The sequence below is a fragment of the Marmota flaviventris genome, chromosome 11 (genome assembly GCF_047511675.1).
Source record: "Marmota flaviventris isolate mMarFla1 chromosome 11, mMarFla1.hap1, whole genome shotgun sequence".
NCBI lineage: Eukaryota > Metazoa > Chordata > Mammalia > Rodentia > Sciuridae > Marmota > Marmota flaviventris.
Genome location: NC_092508.1, coordinates 94,012,216 through 94,026,413, shown reverse-complemented (window position 1 = coordinate 94,026,413; position 14,198 = coordinate 94,012,216). Strand labels below are relative to the sequence as shown.

Below are 14,198 nucleotides of genomic sequence, written 5' to 3'. Positions count from 1 at the left end.
GGCACTGGGTTTAATCCTCAGCACCACATAAAAATAAGTAAATAAAACTAAGGTATTGTGTCCACTTATAACTAAAAAATTATTTAAAAAAAAATCTTGCTCTCTAGAAAAAAGAGAAAGTTGCAAGTAGTGTTCTATCTCTGGAATAGATACTTCATCTACTTTAATGCTCTTTCTCTGGTTTAAGAAAATCACTAAAATATGATTGTTAAAAATTCTAGTTTGGGAATAAATTATATTAATCCCTCCTTATCCAAGGGGGATACATTCCAATACCTACAATGAATGTCTGAAACCAACATAGTACCAAATCCTATATATAAGCACTGAGATATTACAGCAGTCAGTCTGATAACAGGATGGTTACCAAGTGACTATTACGAGTAGTCTAAACAGCCTGGATACTCTGGACAAAGGGATAATTCATTTGGACTGAACAAAGTGGGACAGTGCAAGATTTTATAATTCAACTCATAATGACATATAATTTCAAACGTATGAACTGTTTATTTCTGGAATTTTCCATTTAATATTACTTTAGTGTAAATAACCAGGGTAACTGAACCATGGAAAGCAAAATACCAGGTAAGGGATACTACTGTACATAGTTGAACTGTGCCTCTGAGCTATCTAGCTTCTGTATTGTCTCTGTGGAGCCAGCAGTTGATGGTGATTATTGATTCTTTTTCCGTTTGGATGGAGGTTGACAGGGAAGTATGTAAACAGGAAACCACACAGAAGAGAAGCTGAAAGAGACTTTCTGGGCCCTAGACTTTCAGCAACGAAGGAGGGGAATAGGGAAAGTGGTGGGAAATTGGGGAAAGTTCCATTCTCATGATATCCCTTCAAGCCTAGCATTCTTGGAAATGAAAACATTAGAAGAAAATACCTTTAGCACATACAAAGCCCATCTTCTGAGAAATACCATCAGAAGTGAGGAATACCATTAGCATCTCAAACAGTACTGAGTGCAATACACATTATTCAGGGAGCCAAAGCAGAAGAGGAAGAAAATGACAAGCACCTTAGGATAACCAGAGGTTAGACTAGTTGGTGAACATATGGGAGTACATCTCTAGTAGTACTCCTAGTAAAACTCAGAAGGCATTTTGCAAATATAATTATACTGAGATTTTGCATTCAAATTGTGAATGCTTGAACTACTAAAATTTGGACATCAAAAGTTAACATATCCTTGGGGCTGACATTGTCGCTCAGTGGTAAAGCGCTTGCCTAGCACATGTGAAGCACTGGGTTCAATCCTCAGCACCACATAAAAATCAAGAAATAGAATAATAAAGGTATTGTATCCATCTACAACCAAAAAAAATATTTTTAAAAAAAGTAAATGTAGCCTCATTTACTCACAGGCTGGTCAATTCAGGACATAGAAGATATATATATATATTATATATGTGTGTGTGTGTGTGTGTGTAAACTCCAAAAACAAACTCCAAATCGAGAATAGCTAAGAAAAGTTCTAGCAGTATATATGGGCAAGAGAGTAACCTATCCAGATTGCAACAAGAAAACAGGTTCCTGAGGAATGAGGTCCCCAGGAAGGAAAAAAAAATGAAACTGATGGATTATGTAATGCATTTAAGAGGTAGAAATGATTATTTCCAAATATTAAATAGAACTGTTGGTGTGTTAGGAACAAAATAACAGTACATACATAGAAAATTAAACCAATGAAAGAAAAGGAAGTAACTCCAAGTAAACAAAAATCTGTATGGGGGCAGATAATCATTGTACATTATTTGACTCAGCATTAAACAATCAGCACTATACTTATCATCATACATGTATAAGTACTAAATATTGGCTTTATTTAAAATTGTAATTCAATCAAGAAAATAGAGAAGTTGAGTATAAGGAAGAGATTTCCAATGACCATAATGGGAAATCAGTAAATATTCTTCAAAGCTAATGAATCAAGAAATGATAAGCGGGCTGGGGATGTGGCTCAAGCGGTAGCGCGCTCGCCTGCGCGGGTTTGATCCTCAGCACCACATACAAACAAAGATGTTGTGTCCGCCGAGAACTAAAAAATAAATATTAAAAAAAAATTCTCTCTCTCTCTCTCTCTCTCTCTCTCTCTCTTAAAAAAAAAATGATAAGCATATTATCAGGGAATATGAATGTAGTTATTGGAAGATGTAAGTTAAAAAGGTGAAAGTGGCTACTTTAAAGGATAAGAGTTAAGAAAGTGGCACAGGACTGTTTTTGATAATATATTTTAGTAATATTTGCTTAACTATGTACAGGTGTTATTTGGATAAATCACAATATTAAACCATATTATAAAACTAAATATATATTACATATTGTAAAAACAACCATTTTTAGTATCTATAAACAGACATATATATAAAGTATATTTTCTTTTTTTAATATTTATTTTTTAGTTGTAGTTGGATACAATAACTTTATTTTATTTATTTATTTATTTATTTATATGGTGCTGAGGATCAAACCCAGGGCCTCGCACATGCTAGGCAAGTGCTCTTCCACTGAGCCACAATCCCAGCCCCAAAGTATATTTTCTTATCTTTATTTTATTTATTTACTTATATGTAGTGCTAAGGATCGAACCCAGTGCCTCACAAATGCTAGGCAAGCACTCTATCACTGAGCCACAACCCAGCCCCTAAAGTATATTTTTTATGATTGTGTGTGTGTGTGTGTGTTTGTGTGTGTGTGTGTGTGAATGACAGATTTTTAGAGGTCACTCATGTACTCATGATGATTATGTCATAATTTTGGCTAGACCCATTTGTAATCTAGTAATCTATCACTGCATAAGTAATCACTTCCAATACTTAGCAGCTTGAAATAACAATTATTATCTCTCATGATCTCTGTGTGCCAGCAATTTAGAAGCATAACTATCTCAAGGTCTGTTAAAAGTCTGCAGGCAAAATACCAGTCAGGACTGTAGTCACCCAAGGCTTGACTAGGACTGAAGGATTTATTTCCAAGGTAGATTTTACTTATGGTGGGACTCCTCAGTGTCTCTCCAGGTGGGTCTCTCTGGAGATCTGCTTGAGTGCCCTTACATATGGCAGGCAAGTAGTTCACCCATCAATGAGAGAGAAAAATAGGGAGCAGATAAGGGAAAAGAGAAAGCCCACTAGACAGAATCTATCCATTTATGACCTAGAGTCAGAAGCTACATAGTATTAATTTAAAACCACCACATTCCACCCTCTGGCCACAAATTACTTATATTCCTTATAAATGCAAAATATCCTTTCCCCTGCTAAGACTGCTCCAAAAGTCTGATCATTTATGGTATCACCTTGAAATCTAGAATGTCATTGTTTAAAAGAACTTGTAGATAAAGCTCATAATGTACAATTTCTATCAAGCTGAAGAACTGCAAACCAAAAAGACAAATCCTTTTGCTCCCCCTATACTTAATAAAAAATGATAGGACAGGCACAGGATATTTGCTATATAACCTCCAGTTTCAAAAGGGGGAAAACAGGAGGTTCAGCAGAGACTCTAGTCACTAGCAAATCTGAAACCCATCAGGAACATGTTGTCATCTTCTTGATTAGAACTCAAAGGATAGGAATGTTTCACCATGGTTCTTGATTCTACAATCTGAGTCATCTTTTTTCCACAAATGTTAGCTTGAGTTTATAATGGAGTACTTTTTATAGACTGCTTCATGTTTGTACAAGATTTGGAGTGCGAATGTCTCTTTTCAAAAATTTTCATTTTCTTTCAGCCCAAACTGTTACTACAATTCTCTTTAAAACTTTGTGGATCTTTTATGAATCTTACTAAGTTTCACACCATTGGGCAAAAATTTTACCTACAAATCTCTGAGACTAAGCTCCCTAGAAGATCTTATTGTTTAAATGGTTCTTTGAATGCTGCCTAAGTCATTTCAGGTCATAACAAAAACATAGTCACATCTTGGCTTCACTTTTATATTATGTTTTTCCAATTGTGCATTGTTTTTAATCTTTACCAGAAAGCAATTTCTTTGTTTTAGCATCATTTGTCATTGGAAGAGTTGGGAATTTTCTTTTTCTTTTTAATATTTATTTTTTTAGTTTTAGGTGGACACAATATCCTTATTTTACATTTATGTGGTGCTGAGGAATGAACACAGTGCCTCGTGCATGCTAGGCAAGCACTCTACCACTGAGCCACAATCCCAGCCCAGAATTGAGAATTTTCAACCCAACAATTCCTGTCTCCTTACATGTAATTGCCCTTTCTTTCAGGTGCTCCTTCTGCATTCTAATGTAAGCATCAAGAAGAAACTAGGCAGCACTTTCTTCAACTTTATTGATAAAGCCTTCTATTTAGTTTTGGCTTTTTTTTTAATCCAAGAACTTAAATTTATTTTTCTTCTAAATGTACTCTAAATTTTTTTTAACATGCTGTTCTTATTGGGTGGATACTTTTTAATCTCTGAATGTACTAAGAATTTTTGGAAATATCCTTACAAATCTTCTTCCAAGTGGATTTTCTGTCTTTTTTCGAGTCTAATCTTCCATAATTAAATGCTTTTCTCACATGTCTATACTTCAGGCATGTGAAATGTTTTAGTTTCTAAGTCTTGGGGTTGTTGATCTTTTCAGATAATTTTATATGGTTAAGACAAGGCAGAGGTAAATGATTTCACAACATTGTAAATGTGTTCTATGCCACTGAAGTGTACACTTTTAGTTGTTTAATTTTATATTATGTGAACTTCACCTCAATTTAAAAAAAAAATGAAGAGGCCTCTCTCTTCAAATTAGATTTTTAGCACTGTAATCAAAATATCCATTCATATATTCTTACGCTAAAGGAGAAACCAGAATTTACTGCTTTGCAAAATAGAAAATACTTGATCTCATAGTAAAAATGTTTTATCTCATAGTAAATGTTTTAGGAGCAAAAGTATCTTTTTTTTTTTTTTACAACAGGCACAAATGTGATTTTGTCTTAGGCATTTAATATCTAGGCTAAAATGTGAACCTAAGCTGGAGGCCAGTCAGGGCCAATGGCCAATGCTTCTCCAACCCTTTTCTGTGACTTCTATATCTTTAACACTCTATTTAAGAGGTTCTAAAAGAATAGTCTGGAAGCACTGAAAATGTTCTTTATCATCAAAAAAGATTTTACTATTTCCAGACCTATGAAAGAAGATAGACTATGCCATGTGTATTAGAAATACTCCAACATTCCTTAAAACAAACAGGGTTTCTGGCCTAGTTCTCACCTAACTTGACCTTGACATTTATTTTAATATGGTAGTCTCCAAATGTTTTGGTCAAGTAATGTCTTCCTTAGCACTGCAGTCTGTAGTAGAACAGAACACTTCTCTGATGCCTTTAAGCTTCCTGAGGACAAGAATTTAACTTAGAAGTTGTGTTCAATGAGAGTTCAAGTCCTGGCTCTATCACTTGTTAGGTGAGTGATCTTTAATATTAAGTCAATTACCCATCTCACCCCAGTTTCCACAACTGTCAAATGGGGCTGATAACCAGTCAGAGTTGATATAAAGAGTCAATATAATGCTGTGCCAAAGGACTATACAAATGTCAGAGATTTACATCATCTATTTTGGTGCTTTAAAATAGTAGGTGTTAAGTTAATGTTTGTTTAATTAAATTGTGTAATAATCTTGGGGACATAAGGCTTATCTATTTTACACTGATTGAATTAAACCAGGCTCTTTTTCTAGGAAATTGTGTCAAGGAACAAACCAAATACCTGATATACTTGAATTTCTGTAGTAAGATATGTTACATGTTGCATTTGTTGCAAATGTTACTAATCAAATATGTTAATGAGAATATAGTTAATTGTTCCTTTTCAAAAGAAAAATGAAACTCTCGTCCACAATTAGAACTTATTCAGTAAGCCACATCTTTCAGTGTTTGTAGCACTCCCTGAAAATGTGAAAAAGTGAATGACTCCCAGCAGGTGAGTAGTTTATACCTTCTCTCTGGCAGGAATATTAATCACAATTATTATCAGCTCAGTAAGTCTTTGGCCTCATAGAGAGACATGCGCTATTGCTGGCTTTGGGGAGGAAAATGAATGTTAGAACATAGTGTTGGTGCTGATAATCCATCAGGATTATCCACAGCTTTACTGTCCAATAAGGCAAGCCAGCACCTGTCTAGAAGTATAATTTGAAGATCCCAGAAGAGGCAGCTTGGTACCTAAAATGCCCACCATTAGAATTATTCCTTTGTTTTTAGTAGAATCTTTCAAAGGGCCTACCAAAATGTAGATATTGTGAAGTGATACATTAGCACATTAGAACAAGTACATTTTAAAAATCGGTTCATGTCATGGAGGATCCCAAGGGAATAGAATATTGGATCACAGTCAAGAAGATAAGAAAGTTCAGCTTTGGAGAGACTAGGATCAGGTCTGTGACTTGAGAACCTGAGATTTCATGAGAATCTTGAGTATCCCAGGGAGCCTAGGCCCATGAAAACGTGAGCAACAGTCATCTAAGGCTATATTGTATGTTTTCTTAACCCAGAATCCTTCATGTAATTCATCTAAAACAAAATCAATTTGCAATGAGATAATAGATGATAGATACAGCACTAGAAAGAGTATTTTTAACTCAATTATTTATTAAGAATATATTAACTAGAGACTGATATTAAGCACAGAAGAGTGTGACCTTCATTCTACAGGACCATACAACTCTTGAGCAATCTCCTCTTTGCTGCTATCTCTTCTCCCACAGAACAAGAAACACTATTAACAAGAATTTCGTTTCCGGTCCTTTTATACCTTCTTCCCTCTCCCCTATGAAGTTACTAACAAACTAGAAAATGAAATTACTAGCAAGCTAGAGATGGTCAAATATTTGCCAGAAATCATCAATAAAAAAATTCATTGATCAAATAATCACAAGTGGATAATTAAACTCCTATTTAGAGGAGTTGTAATAACTGCTAAATAATAATTAAGTGTTGCCAAACTATGAATTTGATGTTCTGCAGTAAGCATCCAAAATCAAGTTGGGGAGGGGGGCAGAGACATATCTTAATCAGGAGGATGAATTGCAGAGGAGTTATTTTCATTCCTGTTTTAGAATCATTTGCTCTCTTCACATTAAAACAGATCAGACCCCCTTTTAGAATGCATTTATTACTGAGAAGGCCATAATATTGGGAGGGAAGGAATTCCTGAACGGAAAGCAAAATTAATTTGTAGATTTCACTTTCCTGTTAATGTACCTGACAAATGTACTATAAGCGTGGAACCTTCAAAAATTACGTTGTGTTTTGGAATTGTAAACAGCTTTAGTGAGAGGAAGTAGAAATGAGGACAAATGAACCTCCAAAGAATGCCAAGTAGACAATTCAGAACGAGATCAGCTCTTGGCACAGATGCGAGTAGGCATAACTTAGGGTCTTTAGGGCTTCTATCAGCAGGTGTATTTGCTTGGTCTCACATAGTAATGATTACAGAAATCTAAATATAGATTTGTTAGTCTATAATGTCTTTCTTTTGAACTTTATTATATGCTTTTCCATATTATTTCACATGAATGTATTCATAAAACCTAGGAAAATCTTTTTTTGTGTAGAAATCAAAGTGTTATTTGCCCTCACAAAAGCTCATATTTAGATTATTTTAAATATTGTTAATATTCCAGGCCTATTTACAATTATACTTCCCTTCTTTGTACATTCAAGCATTTATTCCTTCAGTACACACACGTTAAAGCAACTCTCAAATTGATCACAATCATGAGTCAGAGTTACATTCTTCATTCAGTAGTAAAGCACCCCTCGTTCAATCTCTAGTATTGCAAACAAACAAAAGCACAATTCTCTCCAGTGATTAATACTTCTTAAAGTAAATGAGTTTGAAATCAGAAGATCAATTAGAAAATGATAGTAGCAGCCCAGTTTAATTCAATAAACACCTAATCTATGCCAAGCTTCATGCTTACAGCCAGGGACATGGTTTCTGTCCCAGTTCTTAGCTGAGTGTGGAGATGAAGGCACAAACCTGGCTGCACTGCATCCTAACTGCACAACTCTAGAAAAGTTCATTATCATCTTTGTTACCCTAGTTATTGAATGAAGATAATAATGAAAATCATCTCATAAGAAGGTTGTGAAGATTTATTGAGTTAATAAATGCTAAGGGCTTAGAATAGCACCTTGTATATACCAAGCAATCAATAAATGTTAGATATTGTTATTATTTTTAGACATTGTCTCATAGCAATATAATAAGTGCTCTGAATACAATGTATGTAGGATGTTTCAGTACCACAGAGGTCACACTAAGCTAAGAGATGGTAAGGGTCTGACTCTGAGTTAATAGAGGAATTGAGGAAATGGAGAGAAGGTGATGGAAGCAAGAAATGATATCAAAGTAGGATCCCAAGAGCTTAGTAACTCATCAGATGCCAGGAGTGAAGAAGCAGGATGAGTCCAACATAATTCCAGGGTTGTGTTGGAGCAAAAGAAAAAACAGGTTTAGGTTAATGTATCTTCTCAAACATTTAACATTTCTTTGTGGTGAAAACATTCAAAATTCTTTCCTCAAGCTTATTGAAATATATAGTCCTTTACCATGTTCTTCAGTCATCCTACTATGCAATAGAATACCAGAACTTCTGTGCCTCAGAAATTAGAATTTGTGGAACTACCTATTTAATTCAAGATACAATTTCCAATTAATAGTGGCAAAAATGTTATTCAAATCCAATCAGAGTTGCTACTTAATATCTAGAATTGGAAATAGACATTACTATGGTAGACACATTAAAATATTTAAAATTTAAATTCATTTTTAATTGATACGTAAAAATATAAAAATGTACAATTATACTTTTTTGCAACTGAGTTATAGAGTTTTATGTATATTCTGGATATTAACTTTTTGTCAGATGTATAATTTGCAAGTATTTTCTCCGGTTCTGTAGGTTCCCTCTTCATTCTGTTGATTATTTTTTCCTTGATGAGCAGAATTTTTTAAGTTTTATGTGATCCCACTTGTCTAATAAGTGCTATTAGACAAGTGGGATCACATACTTTTAGAATCTTTTTATACAGTTGTTTTTCATTTTTGCTTTTCAACTCTAGTATGCTTTCAGTAATTGTGGGATAGATTGCAATGTATCATTCAAAGAAAGATATAATCCTTAATTTCATCCAAATATGTGTCTATTTTATTATATAAATTTTATTATATAAATGTCTTAAATTTCAGTGCTCTGCATTTCAATTAATTAAAAAAAAGGATTGATTTGCAACTTTAGGAGATCTAACAGCGACACCTGCTGGAAAAATGTTAAAAGAAAATTTGAACAAAAATCTAAAATTTTAGATCAGTTTCATGTTCTATTAATCAGAAAGACACTTATTAATTTATTATTAATAAGAGCGTTTATAATAAGCAAATGCAAAATATTTTATAGGAGGATCTTTGATCAAGTTTTACAAATTTACAAATGAAAATACATCTTCTCTTTTCAGGATAAAGTTATTTTGGGAACTGACTACCCCTTTCCACTAGGTGAACTAGAACCTGGGAAATTAATAGAGTCCATTGAAGAATTTGATGAAGAAACAAAGGTATGTATCTTTCATTTCATAGTCTTTTCCTGAGCTTTCCTGTTCAATTGAGTTTGATTTGAGAGCACTTTGGCACACGATAAAAAAGAACAGAGGAACCACTGAACTTAATGTTCCTATAACTACTACTCATTTTCAGAAATAGCTAAACTATTTTTTTTCTTTTGGTGGTTCTGGGAGTCAAACCCAGGGCTTCATGCATGTAAGGCAAGAGCTGTACCACTGAGACACCCTCCTAGCTAAAATATTAAAGGGCAAAAGAACATTAAAAAAGCTGAAAGTCAGCCTACTACAACTGAATTCATAAAGCCATGAAAGAAAACTGTAAATAAGCATATAATAATAATAAAACTTACATGTTAAGTGGATTAGAAAGGGAAATAATATTTTTCTTTAATATTTCTGTTACAAATCTACCAATCTCAAAAGTTGTAATGATTCTAGTTATTCAGCTATTGAGACTAAAGTCAAGGTTTCAAGGAGAAAGAAGAGTCCTAAAGTAACTGGATTTTTTTCTCCTCAGTGTTTAAAGGTGGGTATATAATACTAAAATATATCTACCTAATCTATCCCTTAGACTCCTGAATCAAGATGAGTTTAAAATGAGACACAGTGTCCTCATATTTCCTCTTCTTTGCTATCTCCTTGCCACTCCATCTTCTAAAAATGAAAGTTCTTCCCAAGGGCTTCACCACCTGTCACTACCAGGGGTCAGGGATGGCCAAAATTTGAAATTAGGGGATGAATAAACTCTTAAAAAACTTACAAAGGTCTCAATCGTAATCCTTTTGCATATTTATTGACTTCTAATGTAAAATCCAAAAGTTTCCTCAAGGTTTCTCTACCTTACATAACTTATCAAATCTTCTGAGTGGACTTGAAGCACATTAACAGATGTGGATAATTCATTCTGATGTATGCTAGTTGCCAGTTATTAACTAGGAAACCTTAGACTGTTTAACAAAGATGTATCCCCTTTGGCATTTACCTTGAGGTAGTAAAACCTTGAATTGTTGGGGCTGCAATTGTGGCTCAGTGGTGGAGCACTTGCCTAGCATGTGTGAGGTACTGGGTTTGATCCTCAGCATCACATAAAAATAAACAAAATAAAAGTACTGTGTCCATCTACAACCAAAATATTTTTTTTTTAATTCTTGAGGGGTTGGGGATATAGCTCAGTTGGAAGAGTGCTTGCCTCGCATGCACAGGGCCCTGGGTTCAATCCCCAGCACCACAAAAACAAAACAAAACAAAAAACTACTAATTAGTAGAAAGCTAAGATTTTTTTTCTTTCTTTCTTTTAGTTTTTGGGTTTTTTAACAACAGTTTAAAAATGAAAAACTTTTTATAATGTTAATCAAAATTATAAAGAAATCATATTACTACAAGTATCCTGATTAAGACTTTAATGGAATTATAATTATTATTTTATGCCTCTTTTAGTTTATTATTTGGTGTTTATTGCTTTGAAGTTTTAAAATAACTTCCATAAAAATTTTATACTATCACAAATTCACAATGACATTCTTTATAAGGGTACTCATTGCAACACTGTAATAAAATACTGAAAACAAACTTTAGGGGAATGGTTAAATAAGTAATATATACAATAAAATCTATACAGCCATAAAAATATTAGAAATCAATATTGAAGATATTATTTTAAAAAGCAAGATGCAAAATGATTTATATATTTCCACTTGTAGATACTATACTGTCCATTTAATGAAAAAGAATACCTATATACCTAAGTAAAAGTATTTGCTTGAATATGCATAAAATATTCTGATAGAATAAATAAGAAAGTGATAATTCTTGGAAGAAAAAGTGGTAGTAAAGTGACAGTAGTGGAAAAATGTTTTCCCTTTATATCTTTTAATTTTTTAACCACAAGCAGGTAAATACCCTTAAGTTTAAGGCAAATTTAAAGTGTAATAAATAAATTCATTTGATGAGTTCAACAACACTGAGAGGTATACAGGCAGATGTGTACCACCAAGAAGATACGGAAGAGGAAAACAAAATTTAGTTGTTCAGTGATTTGCCAAAAGTGATATAACTTGGGGTATAGCATATAGAGGTAACCCCAAATCCCTTGACTCAGTAATACACAAAAGGGTAACACTTTTGAAGCATACTTTGAACTAGCATATTTTAAAAGATAAAGAGATGATTTCTCTAAGTAGCAAGTCACTTCTAAAATGTAGCTTTAAGGAAGATAACCCAAGTGTGCGTCAATGAAGAACTCTGCGTAAGAGGTCCTTATACCAAATCACCCACTAATTAATGCTGTTCAAGAGCCCCAAGGTAATCATGATATGGAAAGCTGTGTGACATCCATATATTAGTAGTATGGATGTTACACAACTGTCATACATGTTTCCTTCTACCCTCTCTACCCTCAGCTACATGTCTGTTCTTTGCAAACTAGATACAAACCAATTAGGGTATCACAAAGTAAGCTGTCCTTCAATCATTTCTTTCTACAGAGTTGATAGTCTATGGCCAGGAAAGAGGTGGAGGAAAAAAAATGACAGAATCCTTTCCTCATAGGAAATTTATAAAATGTACAGATTTGTACTCCAATCTGAGATCCTTCATCTATATAACTTATTTTGTTGCAGGCTGGGGTTGTGGCTCAAGTGGTAGAAGGCTCACCTAGCACATATGAGGCACTGAGCTCGATCCTCAGCACCACATAAAAATAAAGATATTGTGTCCACCTAAAACTAAAAAAAAAAAATTGAAAAAAAAAAAACTTCTCTTATTCTGAAAGACCTCACTTTTTTCGGGGGCAGGGGGAAGGGGGGGTGGTTACTGGGGATTGAACTCAGGGGCATTTGACCACTAAGCCACATCTCCAGCCCTATTTTGTATTTTATTTAGAGACAGGACCTCACTGAGTTGCTTAGCACCTCACTTTTGCTGAGGCTGGCTTTGAACTCGTGACCCTCCTGCCTTATCCTCCTGAGCCACTGGGATTACAGGACTGCACCACCTCACCTGGCTAGACCCCACCTTTTATTTAGGGCAATATAAAAGGACAATATATAGAAGCCAGGGAATGGCTAGTTTACTTCTCAACACTGTTTTTCAAGCCCTCTTGTCCCATAGACCTAAATTGTACATTTTCTCTGCATTTGCCTCAAAATAATCCTTCAAACCTATTGGAGATCCAATAAGGATTTCCAAAGAGGGGCACTCCCCTAAAAAGACTTTCCCCCTTATAAGTCTTTTCCTCTACTCCTACAGTCAAGTTTCAGATTTTTTTTAAATTTTAATTTGTTCTTTTTAGATATACATGACAGTAGAGTGTATTTTGACATATTATACATACATGAAGTATAACTTCTCATTCTTGAGGTTGTACATGATATGGAGTTACATTGGTCGTGTATTTATATATAAACATAGGAAAGGTATATCCAATTCATTCTACTGTCTTTCCTATTCGCATCCTCCCTCCAAATGCAATAATTTCATTCTTCTTTTTGGCTGAGTAATATTCCGTGTGTGTGTGTGTGTGTGTGTGTGTGTGTGTGTGTGTGTGTGTGTGTATTTCACATTTTCTTTATCCATTAAGTTTCAGATTCAGATTTCATATAGTGGGGCAAAACATGGGTCAGAGGATTTTGGTAAGAGACTCACTATATAACCTGCAAATAATTTTCTCTCCTACTGGAGAACTGATAATTTAAAAACCCAATGAGGACATTTAATAAAATACTTTAAAAACAACCAATAATGCTTTAATATATTCTCTTCTTTTTTTAGGATAAACTCAAAGCTGGTAATGCCCTGGCATTTTTGGATCTTGAGAGAAAACAATTTGAATGACTGAATTCACTACAAAAACAAACTTTCAAGAAGATATTTCACATTTGTTTTTTAAATATGTATCACATATGCATTACTAAAATCCTATTTTGAATTATTTAACCTAGAAATAGAATATCCCAAATACTCTAAATTATTCATAACAAAAATGATTCACAAATGCTTTCATTCTGAAAGGCAGTACATTATCTCACATGAAAATCAGAAGTTATTTTTCCAATGCCTTTTTTTTTTTCTTTTTTGTGATGCTGGGGATTGAACTCAGGGCCTTGTGCAAGCAAGGCAAGCACTTTACCAACTAAGTTATATCCCCAGCCCTCCAATGCCTTTTTAATTAATCTGGAAGAGATAAAAAATAAATGTCATTAATTATTTATACAGAGAAAGACTAACACCAGATTTATTTTAGAGGGCTCAGGTGGGGTCTTCATTTTGATCAAGGATATGTAAATTGGGCCCAAATAACCTGTTTTATTCACTTTTTAACACTTTTCACTAGCCCATAATTTGGCTGGGAATGCTTTAGCCTCCACAAAATAACTGATGTTCATACAGGATATTCAAGCCATCAAAGAGCTTACAGCCCAATTAAAGAAGCAAAGTACATGTTCATGGAATAATTACTGAGCAATGCAACATGAAGGTCAAAAAGATTTCAGTAAAAATAATTCATTTTGGTCTTAAATGGTTAGGTAAATCTTCATAGAAGTGGAATTTTGGTTGAGTGTAGCAGGATGGATAAGGCTTATTTTAGGGTTACAGGATAGGAAACAGGTAGAAAAGCAAACT

The 14,198-nt window shown here is 34.0% G+C and overlaps 1 protein-coding gene across 2 annotated transcripts in view; it reads left to right on the top strand.

The window, feature by feature from the left end:
* Acmsd (aminocarboxymuconate semialdehyde decarboxylase) overlaps nucleotides 1-13,409 on the top strand; it is a 48,904-nt gene extending 35,495 nt beyond the window's left edge. For both annotated transcript variants that reach the window (XM_027936871.2, XM_027936872.1), the window contains 2 exons: nucleotides 9,474-9,572; nucleotides 13,347-13,409. In XM_027936871.2, coding sequence (XP_027792672.1) covers nucleotides 9,474-9,572; nucleotides 13,347-13,409 — 162 coding nt within the window. The remainder of the gene's footprint in view (nucleotides 1-9,473; nucleotides 9,573-13,346) is intronic.
* The last annotated feature ends 789 nt before the right edge of the window (nucleotides 13,410-14,198 follow it).